We start from the raw sequence: 26,138 nt of genomic DNA, 5'->3' as shown, positions 1-26,138 counted from the left end.
AACATTTGTTGCAATCTATTTAAAGATAGAGAGTGACCATTAAAGATGCAAATACTGTTGCAAGGTGTGTGCCCTTGGTCTCCCTGTGTTGTGCATCATAGTGCTCGGGTTTGTGACATGGCTTAATCGCCTCTATTGGATTCATTAAATCTCGTAGTTGTATCGAGAATTAAAAGGTTGAATATTTTGGTGCAACAAAAACCGTGTTTCTAACAAGTGGTATCAGAGCCTAGGTCATGAGTTCAAAAGCCTCGCTTGCACTTGGGGGGATTATTGCAAGGTGTGTGGCCTTGGTTTCATTGTGTTGTGTAACGAAGTGCTCAGGTTTGTGACATGGCTTAATCGCCACTTGTGGATTCATTAAATCTCAAGGTTGCATCAGACATTAAAAGGTCAATCTTTTAGTACAACTACAACCATGGTTCTAACAAATACATCACAAAGATGCCACAAAATGGATAAAGAATTCCAAATGTTGCCTCGATGAAAAAACCACCGCCTCAAGTAATGCAGATCCACATAAAAAAGCAGTTGTTGATTTGCAAAGTGATTACTTGTCGTGGGATGTAAAAGGTCACTAAAATACATTCACACACTAATAAGTTGGATCCACATATGAAAAAGTGCCCAATAGACAAAACAAAATGGGTATACTGTAAAAAGAAGGGCACCCTAAATCGTTGCAAAATCAAAGTGCTACAAAGAAGGGTCAATTTAAGAAATAAAGTGGTCGCCAATGATTTGTAGTTGCACCAGTACACCTTAGAGTAGTTGATGCATGTTTACTGGAAGAGGCTTGCTGATGCATGGAGGAATTAACATGCCACCAAGAAAATAAAATATGCCATTCAACAAATAAACATGTTGCTAAAAATCTGAGATGATGCTAAGGAGCCATTGCATACAAAAAATCACGGGTGGAAAATAATATCATGGGTGTAAAGGGAGAGATGCCAAAGATTGGGAAAGCATCTCGTTGAGAAGATTATCCACCAGAAAAGAATGGTCAATGTGAGAAGAAAGGCCTGCTAATGCAAAAACAAGGATTTCATATGTTTGCCAAAAAAATAATAAAGCACACTGCCCAAACAAATTGTAAAACACGTAGAGGCTACCAATTACAGGGAAGAATGCTTAAAAATTTGCCTATAATCAAATCTCCAAAAAATGAACAAGGAATTGAAGATTTGGAGCTCTGATGTCATATTGGAGTTGATTACTGAACCCAACAACTCTCGAAGATCACTTGTGTCACACACACCTTGATTGAGAAACATGCATCATATTGATTATGTAATAATTGAATGTTTGAATGAACAATAAAGTTACAATGAATACTTATAAATAAAATTGTAGACACTAAAAAATGGTCAATACCTGCGTCTCCTATTGTTAATTCATCATGCATGTAGTCTTTACCATTCGTCGATCATGTGTCACTTCTCCCTTCCCATTTTTTGTCCAGTTAATATCATTTTCGCCCCATTTCATATCCTATTATATCAATTTGTCCAAAATCCATCCCATTGATGTCATTTCATCCCTATTTTGATTCCATGATTTTAATTCATCCACATACCTGTCCCGATGATGTCAATTTGCTCCCATTTTGATCCTGCAACATCATTTTTTTCCTAAATATGTCCTAATGACATAATTTTCTTCCAATTTCAGTCTCGTGACATCATTTGACCTCATTTCCTATCCGATGGCATCATTTCGGTCCCATTCCATGTCCTTTGCTTCGCTTTGACCCGATTTACCCATTTTGACCTAATTTTCCCAATTCTTCCCATTTTCTTACCATTTCCTTCCAATTTTTCCCAATTCTTCTCAATTTCGCCCAGTTTGGCTCAATCTGACTTAATTTGATCAAATTTAGGTCTCTGGACGTTAGTTTGACTTGTTTGCCTTCAACGTTTAATTAATTATTTGATTAATTAAACCCCATTCCCTGCTAGCCCTTCATCTAAGATTTAAATAAATAAATTTAATATTTATTTAGTTATCCTCTCGTCCTATTAATTAAATAAATTCATTTTATTTACTTACCTAATTCATAAATATGAATAATAAATTAATAAATTATATTTATTAATTTATCATATTTATTTTCTTCTAAAATGGAGATATTTTATTTAGTAATTCCCCATAATTTATGCTTTTTATGAGGAGATATTTAATAAATCTAATTTATTAATTATCTCTATTTATCCTCTCATATGGAGATATTTAATTATTTTTAATTATTAAATCTCCATGATATCTCCAACTTGCTAATTTGATCCTCATGAGGAGATAATTAATGATTTTATCTATTAATTATCCTTGATATCTTCTCGGCTTTTTTCCATTTTCATCCATCTCTTGAATGGCAGCTTTGTCATGCGCTTGATCATGTCCGCTCGATGTCCCAAAAATCGTCTCGATCCAGGCTGTCTATTGAAATTTAGATTTCTATAAAAGGAGGCCTCTTTCTCATTCAAATCATCTCGTTTTAGCATCGTCATTTTGTCAAAATAATCAATTAATGATCTAGTTTTAACATTGTTAATTTGCCAATATAGTTTACATAATCACACTTCTAGTAATCTCGCCATCACATTACTTGCTTTCATATGTGTTTGTGCACCTCACGTTTAGAGAACAACATATCCGTATTGGAGAAGAAAGGAGAAATAACAGAGTTTTGTTGAAGAAGAATGGAAATGATGGTTTGTATCATCTTTTGAATTATATTTTGTTTATGTAATTCAGCTAGTTAGATTAGGTTTGATTTGCGTGTTTGATTAAGTTTCGTGATTAGCTTAGATTATCATGCATGCTCTTTGGTTTCTCAACCTGATTTCCTGGTTGACAAAAACTACAAGCTAAATAAAGAGCAACCCTAGAGAAACTCTTGGTGAGGATAAGACTAGATCTTGACATGTATCTTCATCACATGACTCAAGTCACCTAGAGAGAACATGACCTAAGTAAGCTTATGTGCTAGAGTACTAATTACTCTAATAGGAACATGATAGGTCACCATGTCATCAATCCCCTTTATTAGTTAGAAGCCACAATATTGTACCATGTAATGAATATATCAACAAAAATATTAATATATTGTAATAATAACAATCACCAATGACTAATCACAATGAACATTTAAGGTACACCACTTAATTAATTTCATGAATTGCAAATAATAATAAATCCAATCACAATATAAACCATAAGATTCAATTTCAACCAACATCCAAATTAAATTGAGACTATGGGTACACTTAAATAACTAAACTTTAAAATTTTAAGAAGTGTCCTAAATAGCTACTAGGCACTATGCAACCCCTTTTTTTATTTTTTAGAAGACTTATCACATACCTAACCATTTCTATCATTGAAATTCTGGAAATTACACACTTGGGCCCATTTTAATTAGAGTGACCTTTATGCAATAACAAGTGTATAAATGATGTATTTTTAGCTTAGAGTGGGCATATAACTTGAACCTTATCCATTTATATTTGCGTTTATTCATGGGGATTATTCCTGGCCTTCAATTTACCCCTTACTTACCTTGGATTAGGTTTATAGTTGTGAAAATTATCTTGATCTCTTCCACACTCATGCAAATCAACTTTTATCTTTTGAGATTCAAATTCAAATATGGGGTTGACAAGTTACCTCTCTTTCTGACCAGTGTGTGTTGACTCAAGGTGCAAAACTAGTTTGTTCAAACTTTGTTGTTAAATTTTAGGGATTAGCCCTATATGATTCTAGATCATTGAGGCATATCTAAATCTCTTTCATCCCAAAGGGACCATTTACCACTTGCACACATTATAGCGAATTTGCATTGAATAAGCATCTATTAAATCTAGCAACAAATCGAAAACATCAAGGTGAGTTCAAAGTGACATTTTGAAAGTTTGTAGAGATTTTATGTACGGGTCTAGATGAGATTAAATCTATTAGCGCATAATTGACCTAGAGTGATAGACAAAGCATTCATTGATCACAAAAAAGTCATCTAATTTCTTCATTGACATTCCTAAAGTGTCAAAGAATCACAATCTATTATCTCTCACAAGTTTTGAACAAAATACGTTTATTATTTTATTCAAATTTCAAAATATTTTATTTATTTACATAAATTTTTATTGAAAAGAAATTTCTTTTAAAGAATCAAATTTATTGTTGTAAAAATAGTCCAAAACAACAAACAAAATATTCACCAATGACAAAACATTCACCTAATCTTTATTAACATTTTTTTACAAATTACACTCTATCATCTATCACAATTTTTGAACTAAAAATATTTTTTATTTAAACTTAAAAATATTTAATTCATCTACTTTATTACATTTCCACAGCTTTTTTATCTAAAATAAATCGTGAATATTTATATTATTTATTTACCATTTATTTATTAAAAACACATTTTATTGTTTATTTTCCTTTTGAATTAGCAATGGAGGACCCAACTCATTAGTTAACTCCGAGTAAAGTAAGTTAAATTAAGCCGATTTAGTAATAAGAATAACTTCATTGAAATTAATGTTAAAAGCTTTGACAAGTAAGAGGTCTGAAAATAATGGAAAATGTTTGACGGCCTCTGGTTGTTTGGCAAGCTGGTCTTCAAGCTGCCTGAAACAATAGATTTTGGAAGGGATTCGTTCAGGAAATAGAATAAGGTTGTTTCCATGGAGACGCCATGGCTACTTCAGTTTGGAGCAACGCTGCGCCGGAATTTCTTCATCAAGATCCGGGACGCTTCTCAGACTTTCCAGGAGATTTTCCTTCCGGTATATAACTTAAAATTCCTCCTCAATTCATTGCTTTTCTGTTTTTCTCATGTCTTTTAGTTTTCTGGTGTTTAATTGAAGTAAAAAATGGCTAGATTTTCATATTTTTCATTTTGTAAGCGCAATTGAAGGTCCATTATAACGACACGATCACACTGCATGATTTCAGAAAGGAGGTTTCGAGTTACAAAATAATTATGGGTTAACTGCTTTATTCTTCTGGGTGGCTTTCGGATTATGATATTAATGCCTAATAGGCTCGAATAATATACTAGTCATAATTTAATTGATATAAGAATGCCGATTTTAAATGGTGAGTTTATGCTTATTAAGGGTTTATGTAGGTTTTATACATTGCTGATGTTAAAGTAGATTAAAAATTGGGCAAGGTTGTAGGTCACCTTTAACAGATTGCGACCTTTTACATGGCGTGGGACATGCTTGCAACATTTTTGATCCACTTTGGAAATTCACAAGGGGGGTTTCTTCCCATCTACCTTATCCATTGTTTTTATCTTGTGCGAATGGGTTTTGATCTTGTAACCAACTTGGGTAAATTTAACCCAGCCAATTTGCCCGCACAACTCGCCTTGAACTGATTTTAATTGATTTTGCGTAGCAATCAGAGATAGTTATTGCCTGTGTTCTAGTCTGGTAGTTTTTGCCAGTTTTTCGCATATTAAATGCTCTGTTGAGGCAGTTCAAAGTTTTCTTTTCCCGCTGTTTTACTATGGCTCGCTATGAAATATCAATCTCTGCAAAATGGACTTCAGGCATTTAAAACGGAATGGAAAAGCTTTGCAGATATTTGTTTGTTCAGAATGTCTGAAAGTTTGTTCCAATTTTGTTTCAGTCAAAGCCATTGGTTCACTGCTCTCAATGGTGGTGAAATGTGAATTTAGTTTTCATGCCGAATGCTATTGGATTCAAAAAATAGTTTTTCTATCCTTATACATAAGTTTCCATTAAAAAATTTAAGATAATTGAAAGTAATGTACAAAATTGCAGAACAGAGCTAAATTCTGCTATTGCTGGATTTATATAGTAAATGACATTTTGAACCTCAGAAGCTTAGACCAACGAGTTTTACAGAAAACTATATTCACATACTTTTGTTTCTAACCTCTCTCTTAATGAGATTTACATAATATCAGTATGAGAAGGATCCTTAGAATCTTAGAACAAAGAACTTCTCAGAAAACTAAATTTGCATTAGGGAGGAACCGAAATGACATTAATGCTGCATATTCTTCGATATAAATTTGCTACAAGCGTAGACTGAAGTTTGACATTTCAATTAATGTTCTGGCCACCATATAATGTTATTTTAAGTTCCTGTTCACTGAAACCGAAAAGAGTTTTTTAAGCTAGGTTGTATCTATCCTATTCTAACCAAAAAACTTTGGTTAAACATAGTTCGAGACAATGCAAAAAGGGTTTTAAATTTATCTGAATTTGCCAGATGAGGCCTCTAGAGGAGCTTGTGTCTGGTCCCATGTGGTGGAATAATGAAAATTAAGTTACTATTTGTGACTACAGCATCTAATTCACGATATACAAGCCTAATACAAATAGCAATCCTTTTTGTGAAAATTTATATCGAATGACTTTTCCTGTGTGCCACTCACCCATGAGAGTGACTCCCACTTCCATTTAAAAACTGAATGAATGTGGTGCATATGGTAAATGACACAGTGAGTATATATTTTAAAGCTTCAATTTCATCATGGCTGCCCCTTTCATAGATGTCATACTATCAAATTGATACAAATACAATACTGGATTTGATGGTTGTCAATATTTGTATGCCATATGAATTTATTTATCATGATTACTAATTGCATTTTGAGAAAGTTCAAATACTGTACCAGAAGTTCTTAAGTGAATTACTAGTTTCAAATATTTTTCCTTTGGAATAACTTATAGGGAACATATAATGGCAAACATATTACAATGAAATTTTGGAGGTTTGTTTTGAAGATATTTTCATAAAAAAGATCCAAGTGAATAAAATTAGTTTAATTTTGATTTAAATGGTGGCAAGTTACAATACGGAGTTCTTAATTGACCATACTCTTTTATTCGAGGAGTTGTAACATACATTTACAAGTATCTATCTAGCTTGATTTGGGCATTGATTGGATTTGTTTTTACATTTTATGAATTGTCTTTTGTACTAAGGAATGTTATTTATGGTTAATAGTGTTGCTATTTTTATGTTCTTAGTATACTGAATAATACCTTGACATTATTATTTAGACCTTTTAATTAATTAAAAATTTATCAAACAGGTGATGTTCTTATCTGAACATGAATTACTCTTTGAATTGCAGGTATACATTATAATACTTCTTGTTCTTTTGAAACTAATCCAACCGTAAGTTTCTTATACTGTTAAAACTCTATATAGTTGCAAAGCTTGACAGTTTGTTAGAGCGATTCTTTGTTTACATCCACAATTTTAAGACACCAGTATTTAAAAGTGCATAAATTAGTGATGTAATTAAGCAAATGGACTTTCTTTATCATTTTGTGGATATTTTGATGTCAATTATGCATTGAAACAAAATAAAATCTTATGAGATTTACTTATGATTATTTTGAATTTCCTTGCACACTAATGATGTTAAATCCCAAGCGATTCTCCTTGTTATCCACAATGGTATGGCCTTGATTCTTGTGTTCTTTCAATGGTCATCTAAGCAATGCCAATTCAGGATGTTTGATCCTAAGACTTCAGCAACAAAGCATACGAGTCAGGACTCGAAGACCATAAGTATAGACAGTTGGTCCTTCCATATTTTTTTTATAGATGTTAGAATATGTAATTAAAATGTCAAATTGGAGGAACCTATCACATTTAGTAATAACATATATTTAGAATGTGAGTAAATTATTTGGGAAAGTGAAAGGTCATGGGTTAAATCAATACATAGTTGTTATGTAAACATGAAAAGTGGAAGATGTGCAAGCATCATATTATGTTCTTCGGGAGGATGATAGTATTAATAAAGTTATTTGCTTGTGTTTTATTCACAGTATTAATAAAGTTATTTGCTTCTTCCCATACATGATATGTTATATTCTTATTTTTGAAATGGTAATTGGATATAGATTAATAAAAACAAAGTTATATAAATAGGCAATTACACTACGATGTTTCTAAACGAAACAAACCTAAACTAAAGACTGAAAATAGAAACTAACTAAATAAACTAAATATTCCTAAATGACCATTAAATAGATAATTAATTATTCTAATACCCTCCCTTAATGGTCATCCTATCAACTACACCAAGTTGCCCCCCAAATTTTACAAACTTGTCTGAGCTTAGAGACTTGGTGAGGATGTCTGGAGTTTGATCCTCAGTTGGAACATACTGCAACTGAATAGATCCATCTTCTACAAGCTGTTGGATGAAATGATAGTGAAGCTCAACATGTTTGGTGTGCTCATAGAAGATTGGATTCTTGGCAAGTTTCAACACTCCTTGATTGTCACAGTACATAGAATGAATAAATGGTGGTTTTGCAGATCAAAACCCCATCACAACTAGAAAAGGAGAAATCACGTTTTGCAGAAGAATTGCGTGCAAAACCCATCGCGTGAGCAGAAGAGCAGATTCCGTTGCACAAAGAAGAATGACCTTCGCATGGGAAAAAAGAAGAGGACTTGACGTGAGCCTGAAAAACGTGGATAAATCGCGAAGAAACCCATCGGAATCTGCGGACAAAGAGACTTTGGATGCGAACAGAAAAAAACGAACACGCAAAATTGTAAACCTGTGATTTATTTTGAAACCCTTTGTGCGATGAGCAGAGACGAAAAAGCAGAAATGCGATTTGCAGAGATGGCAAAACCCTCGAATTATTGTTAGTTTTAGACAGGCTCATGAAAATGCAAAATAAAACCCTCAATTTTCGAAAAAAGGAGCCCACAAATTTGAAAAAAAAAACTTCGAATTATAGCTTCAGAAAAGCCCACAAAATTCTGCTCACAAATTTTGATTGAAATTTTTTCCAAAAAAATGGAATCCTGCTCTGATATCATGAAATGTTAATTGGATATAGATTAATAAAAATAAAGTTACATAAATAGGCAATTACACTACGATGATTCTAAACGAAACAAATGTAAACTAAAGACTGAAAATAGAAACTAACTAAACAAACTAAATATTCCTAAATGACTATTAAATAGATAATTAATTATTCTAATAATTTTCTTGGTTTTGCTTTAGTAGTTTCTTTCTCATGGGAAAATTGATGCTGTATCAAAGCTATGATTAAGCCCGTGGCAGAACACACTTGTGGAACTAATGAGAACTGAATTAAAAGATCTCATTAGATATTAATTCATATCGAAGATGTGGAGAGGAATTGATAGGATGTGCTGGAAAGAGATGCAAGGACTTTGAATATTGCAGTCTCAAGTAAGAGTTTGCGGCAGGAGACTGAGTGGCAGAATATTGGGCAGCAGGCAGTGAAGAGAAGATACACAGATGACTTAGCAGTGGGCTGCAAGTTTCAAAGATCCTCTACTAGCTGGTTAGTTAATTTAGTGAATTAAATATTGGCTTGTGTTGTTGGAACAAGGTAGAATTCATTTTGATGAATCGCGAAGATAGTAAAGCAATGAAGCTGACCATGGATGATAATCTAGCAGCTCATCTTATGCAAGTTATAACCTGCAAATTTATAAATTGTATAAACAACGCAGCTGACCATGGATGGTAAGTAGCAGCTCATCTTTTGCAGGAGGCTGATTATAGTCATTCCTTTTGTAAATGATGGCTTTGGTGAAAGTAAGATGTGCTTAAAATGTTAAGGTGTTTATTACATTGTTTATACTGTAGTCACATAGAGGTTTGGTGTATTCTAATAAAGTTTACCTCTAGGCTTATTGTTGTGACGTTTTCACACATCGCCCCATTGCAAATGGGGACCCTTGCTTTTTTTGCTTTTTAGGGTTTTGTTAGTTGGCTTTTGCATTTTTGAGTGCTGTCGGGGAGATCAATAGGATAGCAGGTCCTACTGGAGTGAAGTCCTGATCCTGAAAATTTGGCTAAGTCTGAAAGTCCTGATCCTGAAATTTGGCTAAGTCTGAAGTCTTGATCCTGAAATTTGGCTAAGTCTGAAAGTCCTGATCCTGAAATTTGACTAAGTCTGGAAACTGAAAAACCTCAAAAAACTAGATTTTGCAATATAACTCCTGGAGGTCTGAAACCACTCTCAAACATCCTGAAAGTATATATGGAATATAACTTAAAGTATAAGTGACCTTCCTTTCCTGAAAATTTGGCTAGGTCTGAAACCACTCTCAAACATCCTGAAAGTATATATGAAATATAACTTAAAAATTATCCTGATAGAGAGTTCAAAAAGTCAAATTTCGCTCTTGTCCTTCACTGAGGATCCAGACCGAATTTCGCTCTTGTCCTTCACTGAGGATCCAGAGCAAATTTCGCTCCTATCCCTCTCCAAGGGACCAAGGCGAGGCGCTCCTGTCCCTCACCAAGGGTCCAGGGCGAAAAGGCTTATTTGAGTCATTCCTGACCTTGTTTGGTCAAATTGGAACATCAAAGACATGGTGAAGGACGAAATGAGCATGATAGAGCATCGAGACAAGACAATGAAATGATGAAGTTTTTGCCTAGAAGGTCAAATTCGCTCCTGTCCCTCACTGAAGGACCATAGCGCTTTTCTTTATGTGCACAATTTTTAGACCTTTTTTGGACATTAGCTTTTATTCATAGCACGAAGTAAGGTGAAATCTTCCCTAGCAAAGGAATTTCGAGATAAAAAGTGAAGCATTTTGGCCTAGAAGACAAAATTCGCTCCTGTCCCTCACTGAAGGACCGGAGCTTGAATTTCAAATTTGCACTGTTCTTGCAGGATCAAGACAATTTTATGATTTGAAGAGACCAAGGAAAACATCATTTATCCATTGAATATAATTTGGAAGGCTAACAAAGGACAGATAAGCTTGGATTTGCAAAATCGCTCCTGACCCTCACCAAGGGACCAAGGCAAAACGCTCCTGTCCCTCTCCAAGGGACCAGAGCGAAGTTATCAAAATTCATTATTTTTTGCCTTATTTTAGCAAATCGCACTAGATGCCAAGTTCGCCAAAAAACTTCGAAATATTTTTAAAAATTCTAATTAAATTGGCATTTAATGAAAAGCGCATAGCATTTAATAATTAATTTTGAGCCTTGGAAAATCGTTTTTTTTAATTAATTAAGGCATTTCGAAATTAATTATTATTAAATTAAAATTTAAAAAGAAGAGCGCTTGAGATATCATTTTTTTATTGCTTAATTAAGTCGGCCTTCTCCTTTTATTAATCTTTGTTTATTTTTTCCACCAAGTCGGCCTATGGAGAGATGTAGAAGGTGAGCGCTCTATATATTGGAGGTGTTGTTTCACAATTCAAATCATTCAATCATCCTTTCAAGTGCGAAATTGGAGAGCAATTTGAGGAGCGAAATCCAGAGGAGTGGAGCGAATTTCTACTAAGTGTGGAGAAGCTAGTGGAGGGCGAAATTCATCTTGAAGGCTATTGGAGAGGCGTATTTCTTGCTAGTTTGGAGGATAATTTCCAGATTTTTGAAGACATTTGAAGGCGAATTTCCAGATTTTTGAAGACGAAGGTGGAGTCCTTTTCCAAGCTAAAGGAGGTGCATTTTATCCAAGGGAGAGCTTTGATCTACACTTTGCCTAGCAAAATTCATCTATTTTTACATCATTTCTTAGAGTTTAAAACTCAAGAGGAGGTATGGCGAAATCATCTTGACACCCTTATTCAAGGTTTGATTTTTTTAGACATTTTTTGGAAAAATCTAAGTATTACATGGTTAATTAGGAAATGATAACTCAAGATTTATCATGAAGTTTCCTAATTAAAATCTTGAATCTTCCTTTTAAAGTTTAATTTTTAGATTTCAAGATATATTACTAATTTTAATATTTTGTGTAGGCATCAAATGGAGATCCCGGAGTTGTAAAATCAAGCCAGATCAAGGACGGTCTCCTCCAAGGACGATCAAGCAAGGACAAGGGCGACCTCCTCCAACCTAGCATAGACAAGGACGGCCTTCTTTGGACTAACGTCATCAAGGGCGACCTCTTCCAATCCAGCATTCCAAGGCGAGGTACAACAATCATCCTGCAAATCAAGGACACAAGAAGTTAGAACAAGGGTTCGTTGAAGAAGCAGATAGTTCCAGATGAATTAATTAAAGCTAGCTTCTCAACAACATCAAGTTGAATATCTACCAAGTTACAAGTGTCAGACGAGGTGGCATCCTAGTCATCACTTCTCCAATCAGTGTGGTCCACCTTAGCATTTACAGATTCAATGTACCTAACTCATGGAAGGTGGCACAAACTCCGATGTACCTACCCCAACTATCCATTGGTGGAATTTTCTAGAGAGGACATGTGTCCAAGCAATACAATTTTATCATTGGTCAAGCATTAAATGTTATGTAATGGTTGTAACAAACCCTAATTAGGGTTTTCATTGTTGAATCTTGGCCATTGATCTCGAATTGATCTAAGCCATCGAATTGTATTGAGGGCACTATATAAGCCCTGGCATTTCATTTTGTAAAGGTGGTTAGAAATAGTTAGAGTTAGAATATAGTTGGAAGCAGTTAGAAGACAGATAGAGAGTAGTTAGAAGGTGATTAGCTAGTTGATAGAATAGCAATTAGAGTAGAGTAGAGAGAGAAGACAAAGATTGTTGCCAAGATGTTGTTGTAAAAGACTTGTAACTTCATTGAAGAAATGGTGAAATTTATGGGTCGATTCGACAATTTGCATGGTCTTTATACTTCTCATGTTTGATTTTATGATTAGATGAGTGGAAGAAATGTGCTTGATTGATGGTGGAATTCGTATATCCATACTACTAGCAGTTTGTTGATTGCAGACTTGCCTTGTGTAGTCAACTGGAATCATTCAGCTTAAGCTTAACTTCAATTGTCGCTTCTTCATTGATATGCATCAACCAGATGGTGTCTATGCCTGCAGTGATGATTTGAACATCATAAAACTTTCCTTCGAAGATCGCACTAACCTTGTGGAGATGTTCCTGTGATGTCAAAACAAGACTTAGTTTGAATTTCATCAAAGATCATCCATTGTTCTTACATTCTTAGTATTAGGATTAGATCCTTTCCTCGCCCTCATCTTTTTTCTTTTTTTCAAATCAAAGCTAGTAAGAGCTTGTGTTCCAGCAATATTCAAAGCAGATCAGACGTTCAATCATCAAATGTAAGTCCCCTTGTGATTCCAGCAAATCACATCATACCACAGAGAGCTTATCCACACGTAGAGACCCTACATACAAGAACCTTGGAGTCATCCTGATTGATCCTTTTTCGCGATATCTTCAGCAATCAAAGGCTTTACTCAAGAGAGGATAAGGTACCTTTAGGTATTTTATTCTGTGTTTGATAGTGTACAAAATACACGTCAACACTTATGTGAATAAAACTTTTTTTTCCCGGTGGAGTAATTTTAAATGTTGTACGAGAAACACATGGTATTCATTGATGACATATGTAGAGAAGATAAGGGTCATTGTTGTGTGAAAACAAAAATTGTGTTGTGTTTTTCGCATGGAGTGAGTTCAAAGTTGGACCAGATCTTCGAGAGGAATAAGTCACACTAATTTCTGGGCAGAAGAATGGTTTCAAGAATTCCAAGTATAAATTTGTTCAAATTCCTTAGGTATCTAGGAGGTGATTTTTTGAGAGCATGTGGATGTCTGTGTTGAAATGTGGCGACTGATCAACAAAGTACTGTACACTCAGCACGTATCCTCGCTATGAAGGATTTGGGTGCAGCTAAGCAAATTGTCGATATGAGGATTACACGGGACAGGAAAAATAGAACCTTGAATTTGTCCCAAAGTGAGTATATAAAGAAGGTGTTGAAAAGATTTAACATGCAGGATGCAAAAGCAGTTAGTACACCTTTGGCTAGTCATTTCAAATTGACTAAGGAGATTGTGGCCAAAGGCACAGGAAGAGGTTAATAAAATGTCTAACATCCTGTATTCATCAGCGGTTGGCAGTCTGATGTATGCAATGGTATGCACAAGGCTAGATATTGCACATGCAGTGGGAGTTGTGAGCAGGTTTATGAGTAATCCGGGTATGGAACATTGGAATGCTGTGAAATGTATTCTTCGGTATTTGAAAAGAACTACTACGAAGGCATTATGTTTCAAAGGATCTAATGCTGCTCTGAGTGGATTTGTTGACTCTGATCTGGCGGGTGATATTGATTCACGGAGGAATACTACAGGATATGTTTTTACTATAGGGGGAACTGCAGTCAGTTGGAGTTCTAGGCTGCAAAAGGTTGTTGCACTTTCAACCACTGAAGCTGAGTATGTTGCTGCTACAGAAGCCAGCAAGGAGATGATTTGGTTGCAATGTTTTCTGAAGGAATTGGGTCAGACACAAGAGGATAGCCCATTGTATACTGATAGCCAGAGTGCCATTCATCTTGCGAAGAACTCTGCTTTTCATTCAAGGACAAAGCACATTCAGCTCAGGTACCACTTCATCCGGATTGTTTTGGAGGAGGGTCAGTTACGGCTTGAGAAGATTCACACAAGTGAGAATCCTGCCGATATGTTCACAAAGGCAGTTCCACAGGAGAAGCTGATTTCTTTATCAGTTTCTGTTGGTCTCCTTGATTGATAATTGTGGAATTTATACCAGTCGAGTCCTAGTGTTTTATCCAGCGGATGTTGCATGTACAGTGGTGTCGTGTAGTATCAGTCTCCAAGTGGGAGATTGTTGAAATGTGGCGACTGATCAACAAAGTACTGTACACTCAGCACGTATCCTCGCGGAATTTTTTTTTTGCCGTTTTTCATTGATGAAAACTGACATTGTAATAAAACCCTAAAAAGGCCGACGTTGTTTTTGCCCTAAAAACGCATGTTATAAGCGGCTGGGATGCTTAAGGAATTGTAAGGTTGATGTACTGTTTTTGTTGGATAATAAGAAAGATTGGACGACTGTGTCTGGTGGACGTAACCCATTCTGGGTGAACCACGTTAAATCTCTGTGTTATCTGTGTCCTGTTTTATTTCTTTATCTTTTGTATTTAAATCTGCATATAATTGTTAGTTCATATTTGCTTCGGATCTGCTTGAAACCCTAACAATTGGTATCAGAGCGAGGTTTTCTGTAAATTGGCAGGACTTTCAAATTTGAGTGGGAGTAATGGAAGATTCCAAATTCAAGGTCGAAAAGTTTAACGGCCAGAATTATCAGTTATGGAAAATGCAGATGGAGGATTACCTGTATCAAAAGGATTTGTGGCGGCCATTGGAAGGAAAGGCAAAGAAACCGACCACAATGTCAGATGAAGAGTGGGACATTTTAGATAGAAAGGCACTGGGATCCATTCGATTGTGCCTTGCGCCATCTGTAGCATTCAATATAACAGAAGCAAAAACGGCTGTAGATTTGATGGCAACATTGGCTAAGTTGTATGAGAAACCTTCGGCTTCGAATAAGGTATTTCTTATGAAGCGTTTGTTTAATTTGAAAATGAGTGAAGGAGGATCTGTAGCGGAGCACTTAAATGAATTTAATACAATTACCAGTCAATTGTCTTCGGTAAAAATTACCTTTGCAGAAGAGGTTAGGGCTCTCTTGATTTTATGTTCTTTGCCAGAAATCTGGAATAACTTGGTTATGGTTGTAAGTAACTCTATCTCTGGTAAAAATACTTTGGTATTTGATGATATTGTTGGTGTTATCCCAAGCGAGGAAATGCGAAGGAAAAGCACAGGTGAGACTTCAACATCATCGGGTAGTGTTTTGAATGTGGAGAACAGAGGAAGATCAAAGGAAAGAGGAAAAGGCCCTGGGAATGAGAAGTCACGAGGGAAGTCAAAGAAAGGACGCTCTCAATCTAGAGGAAAGAAAGATTGCTGGTACTGCGGAAAGCCTGGTCATCTAAAGAAAGATTGTTGGTCTCGGAAAAACAAAGAAGGAGACAAAAATGAAAATGACAGTAAGGAAGCTAACATTGCAAGTAATACTTTACAAGATGCTTTAATCTTATGTTTGGATAATGTTAATGATTCCTGGGTAATAGATTCTGGGGCTTCATTTCATGCTACACCCCATAGAAAATATTTTCTAGATTATGTTCAAGGTGATTTTGGACAGGTATATTTGGGTGATGATGAGCCCTGTCAAATTCTTGGAAAAGGAAAGATAAAGATCAAGTTGCAGAATGGAAACGACTGGTTTCTGCAGGAGGTAAGACATGTTCCTAATTTAAGAAGAAATTTAATTTCTGCAGGGCAACTAGGTAGTGAAGGTCGCATAGTTACCTTCTCAGACAGTATGTGGAAGGTCACTAAAGGATCATTAGTAGTAGCTAAAGGTGCGAAGGTAGGCACATTATATCTGTGTATTGGTAACACTTACTCTATCTTAGCTGCTACAGATAAAGTTACTGCAGGGACAACAACAATAAATGTTGCAAGAACAGATTCGATAATGTGGCACTATAGGCTTGGGCACATGAGTGAGAAAGGGATGAAAATCCTTCACTCCAAAAATCTATTGCCAGGACTAAAGAAGATTGATTTAGAGTTCTGTGAAAACTGTGTTTATGGTAAACAAAAAAGAGTCAGATTTCTCAAGGTTGGGAAAGAGAAGAAGAGTGAGAAGTTAGAGCTTGTACATTCAGATGTATGGGGACCGGCTCAGGTATCATCTCTTGGTGGCTCTTGTTATTATGTTATTTTTATTGATGACTCAACCAGAAAAACATGGGTATATTTCCTAAAACAAAAATCAGATGTTTTTGAAACTTTTAAGAAATGGAAAGCTTTCGTTGAGAATGAGACAGGGAAAAAGTTGAAGTGTCTCAGATCGGATAATGGAGGTGAGTATTGCAGCAAAGCATATGAAGATTACTGCTCCTTAAATGGGATTCGAAAGCAGAAGACAGTTCCAGGAACTCCATAGGAAAATGGTGTGTCAGAGAGAATGAATAGGACTATCATAGAACGCGCGAGGAGCATGAGATTGCATGCTGGATTGCCCTTACATTTTTGGGCAGATGCTGTACATACTGTTGTCAATTTGATAAATAGAGGACCTTCAACTCCTTTGGATGGTGGTATTCCAGAGGAGGCATGGACTGGTAAAAAGGTAAATTATTCTTTTCTAAAAACTTTTGGTTGTGAAGCTTTTGTCCATGTTGATAAAGAAAATAGAACCAAGCTTGATGCTAAATCTCAAAAGTGTACCTTCATTGGATATGGGATAGATGAATATGGCTATCGGTTATGGGATTTTGAAAATAAGAAAATAATTAGAAGTAGAGATGTTATATTCAATGAGAAGGGTATGTATAAAGAACAGATGCAGGAAAAGAAGTACGAACAGGACAAACAAGAATATGTGGTGTTGGATGAGATTCCTGAAAATGAAATGCCACAGGTACCTGATGCTTAGCAACAACAGATTGTCCCACAAACTCCTGCAAGTGTTAGACGTTCTACGAGGACAAGTAGACCCCCTGAAAGATTTTCTCCTTCTTTGTATTCTATTTTATTAACGGATTCTGGTGAACCAGAAGAATATGAAGAAGCAATGCAGGTAGATGCCAAACAACAGTGGGAGCTAGGCATGAAAGAGGAGATGGACTCCTTGATGAAAAATAAGACTTGGGACTTAGTCCCTTTACCTGCAGAAAAAAGAGCCTTGCCTAACAAGTGGGTTTATCGGCTGAAGGAGGAGGAAGGAGGTCAGAAAAGATATAAGGCCAGACTTGTGGTAAAAGGTTTTGCACAGAAAAAGGGTATAGATTATGATGAAATATTTTCTCCAGTTGTAAAAATGACTTCAATTAGAACTGTACTTAGTCTTGTGGCTGCAGATGATTTACATCTTGAACAATTAGATGTCAAAACAGCTTTTCTCCATGGAGATTTGGAGGAGGAAATTTACATGTTGCAACCACAGGGATATGAGGTCAAAGGTAAGGAGAACTTGGTGTGCAGGTTGAAGAAAAGTCTGTATGGCCTAAAGCAAGCACCCCGACAATGGTATTTAAAATTTGATAGTTTCATGGCTGAACACGGCTATCATAGATGTCATTCTGATCATTGTGTATATTTTAAGAGATTTGATAATGGCAGTTATATTATCCTGTTGCTTTATGTTGATGACATGCTTGTTGCTGGGTCTAACATGCAACATATAAATGATCTTAAACAGAAATTAGCCAGGTCATTTGCTATGAAAGATTTGGGTGCAGCTAAGCAAATTCTCGGTATGAGGATTACATGGGACAGAAAAAATAGAACCTTGAATTTGTCCCAAAGTGAGTATATAAAGAAGGTGTTGAAAAGATTTAACATGCAGGATGCAAAAGCAGTTAGTACACCTTTGGCTAGTCATTTCAAATTGACTAAGGAGATGTGCCCAAAGGCACATGAAGAGGTTAATAAAATGTCTAACATCCTGTATTCATCAGCTGTTGGCAGTCTGATGTATGCAATGGTATGCACAAGGCTAGATATTGCACATGCAGTGGGAGTTGTGAGCAGGTTTATGAGTAATCCGGTTATGGAACATTGGAATGTTGTGAAATGGATTCTTCGGTATTTGAAAGGAACTACTACGAAGGCATTATGTTTCAAAGGATCTAATGCTGCTCTAAGTGGATTTGTTGACTCTGATCTGGCGGGTGATATTGATTCACGGAGGAGTACTACAGGGTATGTTTTTACTATAGGGGGAACTGCAGTCAGTTGGATTTCTAGGCTGCAAAAGGTTGTTGCACTTTCAACCACTGAAACTGAGTATGTTGCTGCTACAGAAGCCAGCAAGGAGATGATTTTTTTTGCCATTTTTTTTAATTGATGAAAACCGACATTGTAATAAAACCCTAAAAAGGCCGACTTTGTTTTTGCCCTAAAAACGCATGTTATAAGCGGCTGGGATGCTTAAGGAATTGTAAGGTTGATGTACTATTTTTGCTGGATAATAAGAAAGATTGGATGGCTGTGTATGGTGGACGTAACCCATTCTGGGTGAACCACGTTAAATCTCTGTGTTATCCGTGTCCTGTTTTATTTCTTTATCTTTTGTATTTAAATTTGCATATAATTGTTAGTTCATATTTGCTTCGGATCTGCTTGAAACCCTAACAGTCTGTAGTTTCTAAAAATTGGCTCTTGTATGATAAGCTTTTCAGCATGTTAAAGAGGTAGAGAGTTTGGTACAATGATATGGATAAATAAAAAATTACTAACTCATTAAATATGAAAAATTGGCATTAGTGTCAGTTGAAAGTTGTAGAGAATTGTTTAATAACAGACATTAGGTTGGTAAGAAACTATAACACAGCAACGTTTTGTGGTCCTGCCAGGGTTTCTGGCCTAGGCAGGTTCCCATGGCTCTCTGCCTATTTGCTAATCCCCTCCCCCTTGACCCCTCCACCATTCCCTACTCTGCTTCCTTCTCCCCCCAAAAGCCATCCATTCTAATTCGTCCCTCCTGTTGCTACCTTGTAAACAATATTATTTTATTCCAAGTTGGATTATATGACCCTTTTGGAGATCCCTCCACAAAACATGACACATTCAGTTAATAATTTTATAGACAGCTTTGACTGGCAGATTTGTTTGACTGTTGAAATAATGGCGAAATTTGTGACAGCATTCACAAATGCAATTTATTATTCATATGGTGCAGCTAGTATTGGAAATGAGATTGCAGGCTAAATTAAACCATTTAGACAGCAGCAATTCAGAAGTATGAGCAACCAACAGAACTTATTAATCACTGCTAGGATGAAGCAGCAGCTAAAATAAAAATATTTCTTCAAAATTAGTAATCGTCACCCTATTTATTAGTTGTGGTGCTTCAATATAAGCTTCAGTCATGGTACAACGGTGGCTCCTGGGACATAGAAATCGGCATAAACATATAGTTTCCTGCTTAAGATTTGTCCCTCTTTTCAACAAGTATGGTAGACCCACCAATTCAAAAATGACACCCCTTTAAATGAGATTTGATTCTTTTAAAAGCTTCAATTACCTTTCGAAAAGGTAGAGCAGCTACAAATAATATTTTACCATAATTTGAATCGCTACCTTTTTCAAACTTTGTGTAACCTGCTAAATATTAAGAGTACTGCTAGCTATGGAATGGCTGAATAAAAATAAATAATTAATTTTGAGTACCAGGAAATCGCATACATAACTATTCTAACCAAATAATTGAACGTAGAAAACCACAAACTAACCGGAATCCAAAAAATCTTCTATTTTCGGCACAACTCTGGAAACCTTGAATAAGCTCTTGAAATTCTCTGTATACCTTTGTTGGATTAGAGGGTTTTTTGTCCTCTAGCCAAAGAACACTAGATGCTCAATCTTCAAGAAAGGATTTTTTTGGCAACAAACAATGGATGCCTTTGTTCAAGCCCAGCTCTTGCTTTTATAAACCCTTGTTTGCTATTTTTAGCCTTCCAGAAGAGTCCTCTAGATTTTTTTTCTTTTAATTTTAATATTTCAATCTGCCCCTTGGCGTAGTGACATCAGATTAGGTCCTCTTTAAAAATGCTTTATAATGTCACTTGTAGGTACTTCATAATTTAATAACATAAAAATTGCGTTTTTGTAAAATTAAAGTTATTATTTGGGCAACTTAAATTAAATTATTAAATTATTTTCTTAGTCTGAAAAAGGAGACATGATAGTCAGCCCTTCCCAAAGATTGCTTGTCCAGAAGCAATGCTTACTTAGACTCTCAAGTATCACTATACTGATGTGATGAGTTATGTTATAGTGCCCAAAGTGTTGAAGTTGTAGCTTCAGTCGGAATCCTAAATACCGACTCTGTAGATCAAATGTGTAAGTGGCCTATCGGCCTTACACATTTGATCAATCAATTAACCTTATTAAAACTATTCAGACTTCCTTACATAACCATACTTCATCATTCATGTCAATTCATTTGACAAGTATTATGATAAGTTTGATTATCTATTTGTGTCACATAGTTGATTATTGTTTTTATCTAAACTGATTCTATCTATCAAACTATTGAATATATTGGTTTAGTTATGTATTACCATTGTATATCGGGTTAGTGAAATATCCCGATAACTATCATCAGTTTAGTTATCGATTTGGTTTATATGCATCGGACTCTTGGTGAAGAGTCGTGACTCCTTCGTGGGTCTTATATTTGTATGCATTCATTTAGATCGATAAGATAGAAAACATATATACTACAGCTCGATACAACAAGGAGTTAATACTAAGCAGCCGGTGTCTATAGCAAACCGAACATATAGCACACATAGCAGATTAGTATACTACTATACACACAGCAATTGAGATTTTAGACAGCAGATCCATTGAATAACATATATGTTCTATCAGTATGAGATACTGATCGATTAATTACGGGATGAACGTAAATAGGAGGAAGTCATGCACAGCAGTCTATATTGCAGTCAAATACAATTTTGAATTCGATGAAATTCAACAGCATATAAAGGTTTGCAATCATCAAGAGATCAATAGATGAAAAGAAGATCGATCTATTGCATTAATTGGTCTATAGAAACTATCCACCATTATAGTGATCTTTATTTGAAGGATAAGAAACACAGCAGTGATAGAACAAGTAATATCAACACATCAAATAGTCCGTGATAGAACAAGTGATACCAATACACAGTTCGTGATAACTCAGTGCTTGCCATATAGGAATAAATAATAGTTTGTGATTATTGTCAGCTTGGAGTAAGTTGATAACCTTCAGCACTTGGTGAACACAACAGTTCATAATTATGATCAACCTGTAGGAGGTCGATAATATACTGCAATTCATCATTACTAAAGATCGTGGCTATATATATATATATATATATATAAATCCTGAAGATCGTTTATATATTGTGACAAATTGAATTCATACCTTACATAGGGTGAATTAACATCAAACTGAGATCAAAGTTTAATAAAATTTAAAATTCCCTGCTCCTTCAAATCTGATCAAAATTCAACCCAAAGAGCCTGGATCCTATGCTTATGAAATGAAGCATCTCTTGCCAAAGAACAACACTATGATGTCTACTATATCCATAATCCATAACATCCTTATACAACTCATGTGACTTGATCACATCTATTAAAAACAACTTGACCTCACGAGGATAAATAAAAAAGAAATGTTCATGACTTAGAAGATCTGTGATGAGATACTTGAATGTATTTTTCCATCTATGACTTGGATTGAGCAATGAAAGTGAGCATCTCACCATATGCTCCTCTTTGATGTGATGACAACTAATGCCTTCTCCCAAATGACTAGAAACATCCATGCACTTGTAGTCTCTAGATCCCATGCTTGTTGAGTGAGGTAACTTGGGCCAAAAAGTACATCGCTTAATTCCATTACCCACAATGATTATATGCAACCCTAGCCACTTATGAAACAATGTGGCCTACAAGCTAAGTCATCGCGTTCGCCGAATTTTCGGCTTCAAATTCAAAAATCGCCGAACCTCTAAAAACGTAATAAAATTCGTCTAAAAATTCGTATGGCATAAATGTTAGGATTTTTTAGGTTATATTTGCCGAAGTGTTGACGCATTTCACAAAGTTTTGAAGGTCATTTGTCCATTTTGAATGTTTTCTACTCTTTTTGTCCGTTGACTTAAGTTGGCATGAAAACAACAGTGGTGGTGTCTTCTTCTGCCATGGCCAAGGAGGTTTTGAAAACTCATGACCAAGTCTTTGTAGGGCGGCTAATCATGGCATCCGCCAAGGCACACGATCAAGACAAATCCATCATGTCGCTTATGGAATACGGTCCTCATTGGCGCAGGCTCAGGCACATCACCAACACATAGCTCTTCAAATCTAAGAGACTTCGCTCTTTGCAACACCTCATGAGAGATGAGGTATTTCGAAGCATGCAACTTATTTTTGAGGCTTCCTCGCAATGCTCTGCGTTCGTTGCCGAGTTTTTTAGTTTTTTTCTTTTCTTAACTTATTATTTGATATTAAATTTATGTTATGCAATGATTAAATGATATGCAACTAAATGCAATTGTAGTCATCTTGTCGATCAAATTTGTTGTGCTCCTTTTATCATCACTAAGCCTTTTAAAATGTTGAAAGTTTATACAAGCATCGTGGTATAATTGAACCATAATGACCTGAATATAACTTACATGGATTTTGATATTGCAAGATGACACAAGCGTCAAGGTATAATTAAACCAAGACGATCTGAGTGTTGCTTGCGTCAAATAGACAATAGTTAACCTTTGTCCTATGCAATTCGGAAATGTCCTCAGTGATATGTTACCTGATCACGTCTTAAGACAATTTTGCACAGTAAGAAGGCTTTACTCACAAACAACAGAGAAAGAAAATATCACACTCCTTCCTTGCTTCTCTAGTCTTGAAAACATCCTTGAGTCGCTTAGGAGATATGATCACAAAAATAAAAAAACTACCAAGATAGACATGCATGCTGCCCTATGTAGTTTGTCAGATAAAACATCTTGCAAGTAGATCCTTGAGTCGCTTAGGAGATATGATCACAAAAATAAAAAACTACCAAGATAGACATGCATGCTGCCCTATGTAGTTTGTCAGATAAAACATCTTGCAAGTAGATATTTGTTTAGCTTGTTCAGTTCTTGTGTTGATGTTTGTGTGGTGGCTTGTTTGTCTAAACCTCCAAAAGTCAAGATGCCCCCAGCGAAGTCATGATTTTGCCCCTAGCTTTGGACACTACTTTCGATAAATGGATATGTACACTGATCACCAAGCCATGGTAAGATGTTATTGCGATGGTCGAGGTGGATATGAGGCTGCTTATTATTGATATGGATAATGATAGCGAAAAGTGGATGCATGATATTAATAGATGAGAGAGCTGATCTATCACAAACAGCGAGCCTATTTCTAGGTTTTCACCATTTGCTTTGTTTAGATTTTTATGATTTTTTGTAATTTTCTTGATTTTTTTTTGTTGAAAGATGAAACATGTACTGCCATCAATTGATATAGATAAGGCTAACTAGGACAAAATCCAATAGTCATACTGATCTATGCCATTGTTTTGATTGTTTGATGATTGATAGGAATGTCTGGTTTCAAAGAAGTGAGTACCCTGTATAAGACCGATCTGTCTGGTTTCGAGTGTGCCTTTCCCTGTATAAGACATGTTGATGTTGATAGATGGATTGATTAACAAGACATGTGATCAATTTGATTGTAGACTTTGAGAGTTTACCTGTTGTTGATTTGATTTGATGGATGGTCCATGCTTTCATGCTTTGATTTTCAATTTTTATTTGATTATTTTTTTCGAGTTTTTGGACATTTTCTGATTTTTAGAGCTTTTTGGATTAGAATCAAGATGTATTTGTTTTGCCCCAATGTCTAGCAAGGCAAGGAATGGATGAATTAATTGTTTAGTTGAAGATGGATGGGTGAAAGATGGATGCATCCTATTATTGAACATGAAGGGACATGTCAAAAGCTTTTTGAAATCATGTTTTTGTCCTTAGTTTTGATCAAGATCAAGGATGGAAAAAGGGATATGGATGGAGATAGGATATGGATAGGAGAAACAAGATCATAGAGAATAATGGATGGTGGATGCAATGCATAGATAAGATAAGGAATATGGACCAGAGTGTATGGATAAGGTGAAGCAAGATCATAGATAACGCCCGATGATGGAAGCAATGAATAGGTAGGATAAATGGTATGGATAAAGTGAAGCAAGATCATAGATAGTGATGAATTTAAATAGGGTAATGGATATTGGAGGAAGGATAATGGAAGATATGGTATGATGAATAGAGTGGATGAAACTTTACCCCCAAGCATAGAGGTCTCCATTTGCAAAAAGGCAATATGTAATATTGTCACAACATCTAGCACCACCTGAATAAGTGTTCCTGAACTTTTCAAAGATAGAGACCCAACCCACACTTAGAACCTCCGGAAAATTCCACTAAACATATCTAGCGACTAGGAAGCATACTCAAAAGGGAAGAAGAATCCCAAGTTGGATCAAGGTACTTAGTCTTTGATTACCCATGTGTGTGCAAGTGAGTTCATTCCGGCTCATATGATCATTGTAGTCTTCAGAATCCAACGTGGCTAGCTACATGAGTTACCCTGATTTCGATAGCATCTTGGATAGAGCCTCGCTGCCAGCGAGCGTCCATAGCCCCGATGAGGTTATCGCTGTAATCTCACAAATATTGCTCCATTGCCAGCCAAGTGTCCATAGCCCCGATGGAGTTACTTGCATGTTCCCATAGCCAAGCATTTTGATATTGCATTTCATTGCATTTTTTTCTTTTGTTGCTCATGCTTTTGATCTTTTGATATTGCCTTTTGCTCTTGTCATTGATTCTTTTGTGCATTGGCTTGTAAGCAATGAAGCTCACGTGGGTTTGAGAATTACAGTGGCGCTGAAGTAGGATTTTAGATTTTTCACTAGTCATGTCTTCACCTATAAAATCACAATGACCTTGGGCAATTGATTAAGTGTGTGAGATATAGTAATCAAAAGATGTTGGTACCAAGATACAATGAGTGGTTCTTTTTTGGGTTGAGTATGCATCCCAATCAAAAGAAAATGTTAAAGTGGAACAACCTCAGATTTTGAAGTGTTTCGTGAATAGATATCTAGGAAATGGACTGAACACGAGATTCAAGAATGGGCGAGCATGTGACAAAATGACACAAACACCTATCTCGCAGATGAAAGATTTATGCAAAAGATTGAATGAAAGGGATGGAAGAATGGAAAAGAGGTGTTGGATAATAGATAGGATGTTTGAAGATTTGTGCAAGGATAGATGCAAATGTCTTCAAGATGAGCATTGGTACACAACTTGAGAGGTGATGAAGTGATGGAGGAAAATTGAATTTTGGGACATAAGGACCCAAAATAGATAGAGGAAATGATGGAAGAATAGATTTGGAAAGTGGGAGATGTTTAGATAGATGGTTGAAGGAAGCTTTTGGAACAAGAAGTCTAGATGCCAATATTGATTGTTCTTTGGATTGTAATGCTTTTATGGGCATCCACATTGATTTTGATTTTTCTTTTTCCTTAAAGGGTTTTTGTAGCCTTTTGGATATTGCTTCTTGCTTTTGGATCAGATTTTTCTTTGATTTGACATGTCTTTTAGATTGAACATGTAGATCTTTGGATGCATGTGGATATTTAGACTTTTGGATTTTATTCTCAACATCCAAATTTCTTCCAAAAGGAATGGGATTCATGG

General features: G+C 35.7%; 1 protein-coding gene across 6 annotated transcripts in view; it reads left to right on the top strand.

Annotated features, from left to right (window-relative positions):
- Nucleotides 1-4,545: 4,545 nt before the first annotated feature.
- The window catches only part of LOC131027665 (uncharacterized), a 300,093-nt gene continuing 278,500 nt past the window's right edge, over nt 4,546-26,138 (top strand). The window contains exons 1-2 of one of the 6 annotated variants that reach the window (XR_009102519.2): nt 4,546-4,793; nt 7,085-7,170. Coding sequence is in view for 4 of the 6 variants with exons in the window: in XM_057957732.2 (XP_057813715.1) it covers nt 4,692-4,793; nt 7,085-7,170 (188 nt within the window). In the remaining 2 variants the exon portion in view is untranslated. The remainder of the gene's footprint in view (nt 4,794-7,084; nt 7,171-26,138) is intronic. The other 5 variants (XM_057957732.2, XM_057957733.2, XM_057957734.2 and 2 more) reach the window with 5 other exon arrangements.

The sequence above is a fragment of the Cryptomeria japonica genome, chromosome 8, assembly GCF_030272615.1.
Source record: "Cryptomeria japonica chromosome 8, Sugi_1.0, whole genome shotgun sequence".
NCBI lineage: Eukaryota > Viridiplantae > Streptophyta > Pinopsida > Cupressales > Cupressaceae > Cryptomeria > Cryptomeria japonica.
Note: the sequence above shows the minus strand (reverse complement) of the source record. Positions and strands in the feature narration are given on the sequence as shown.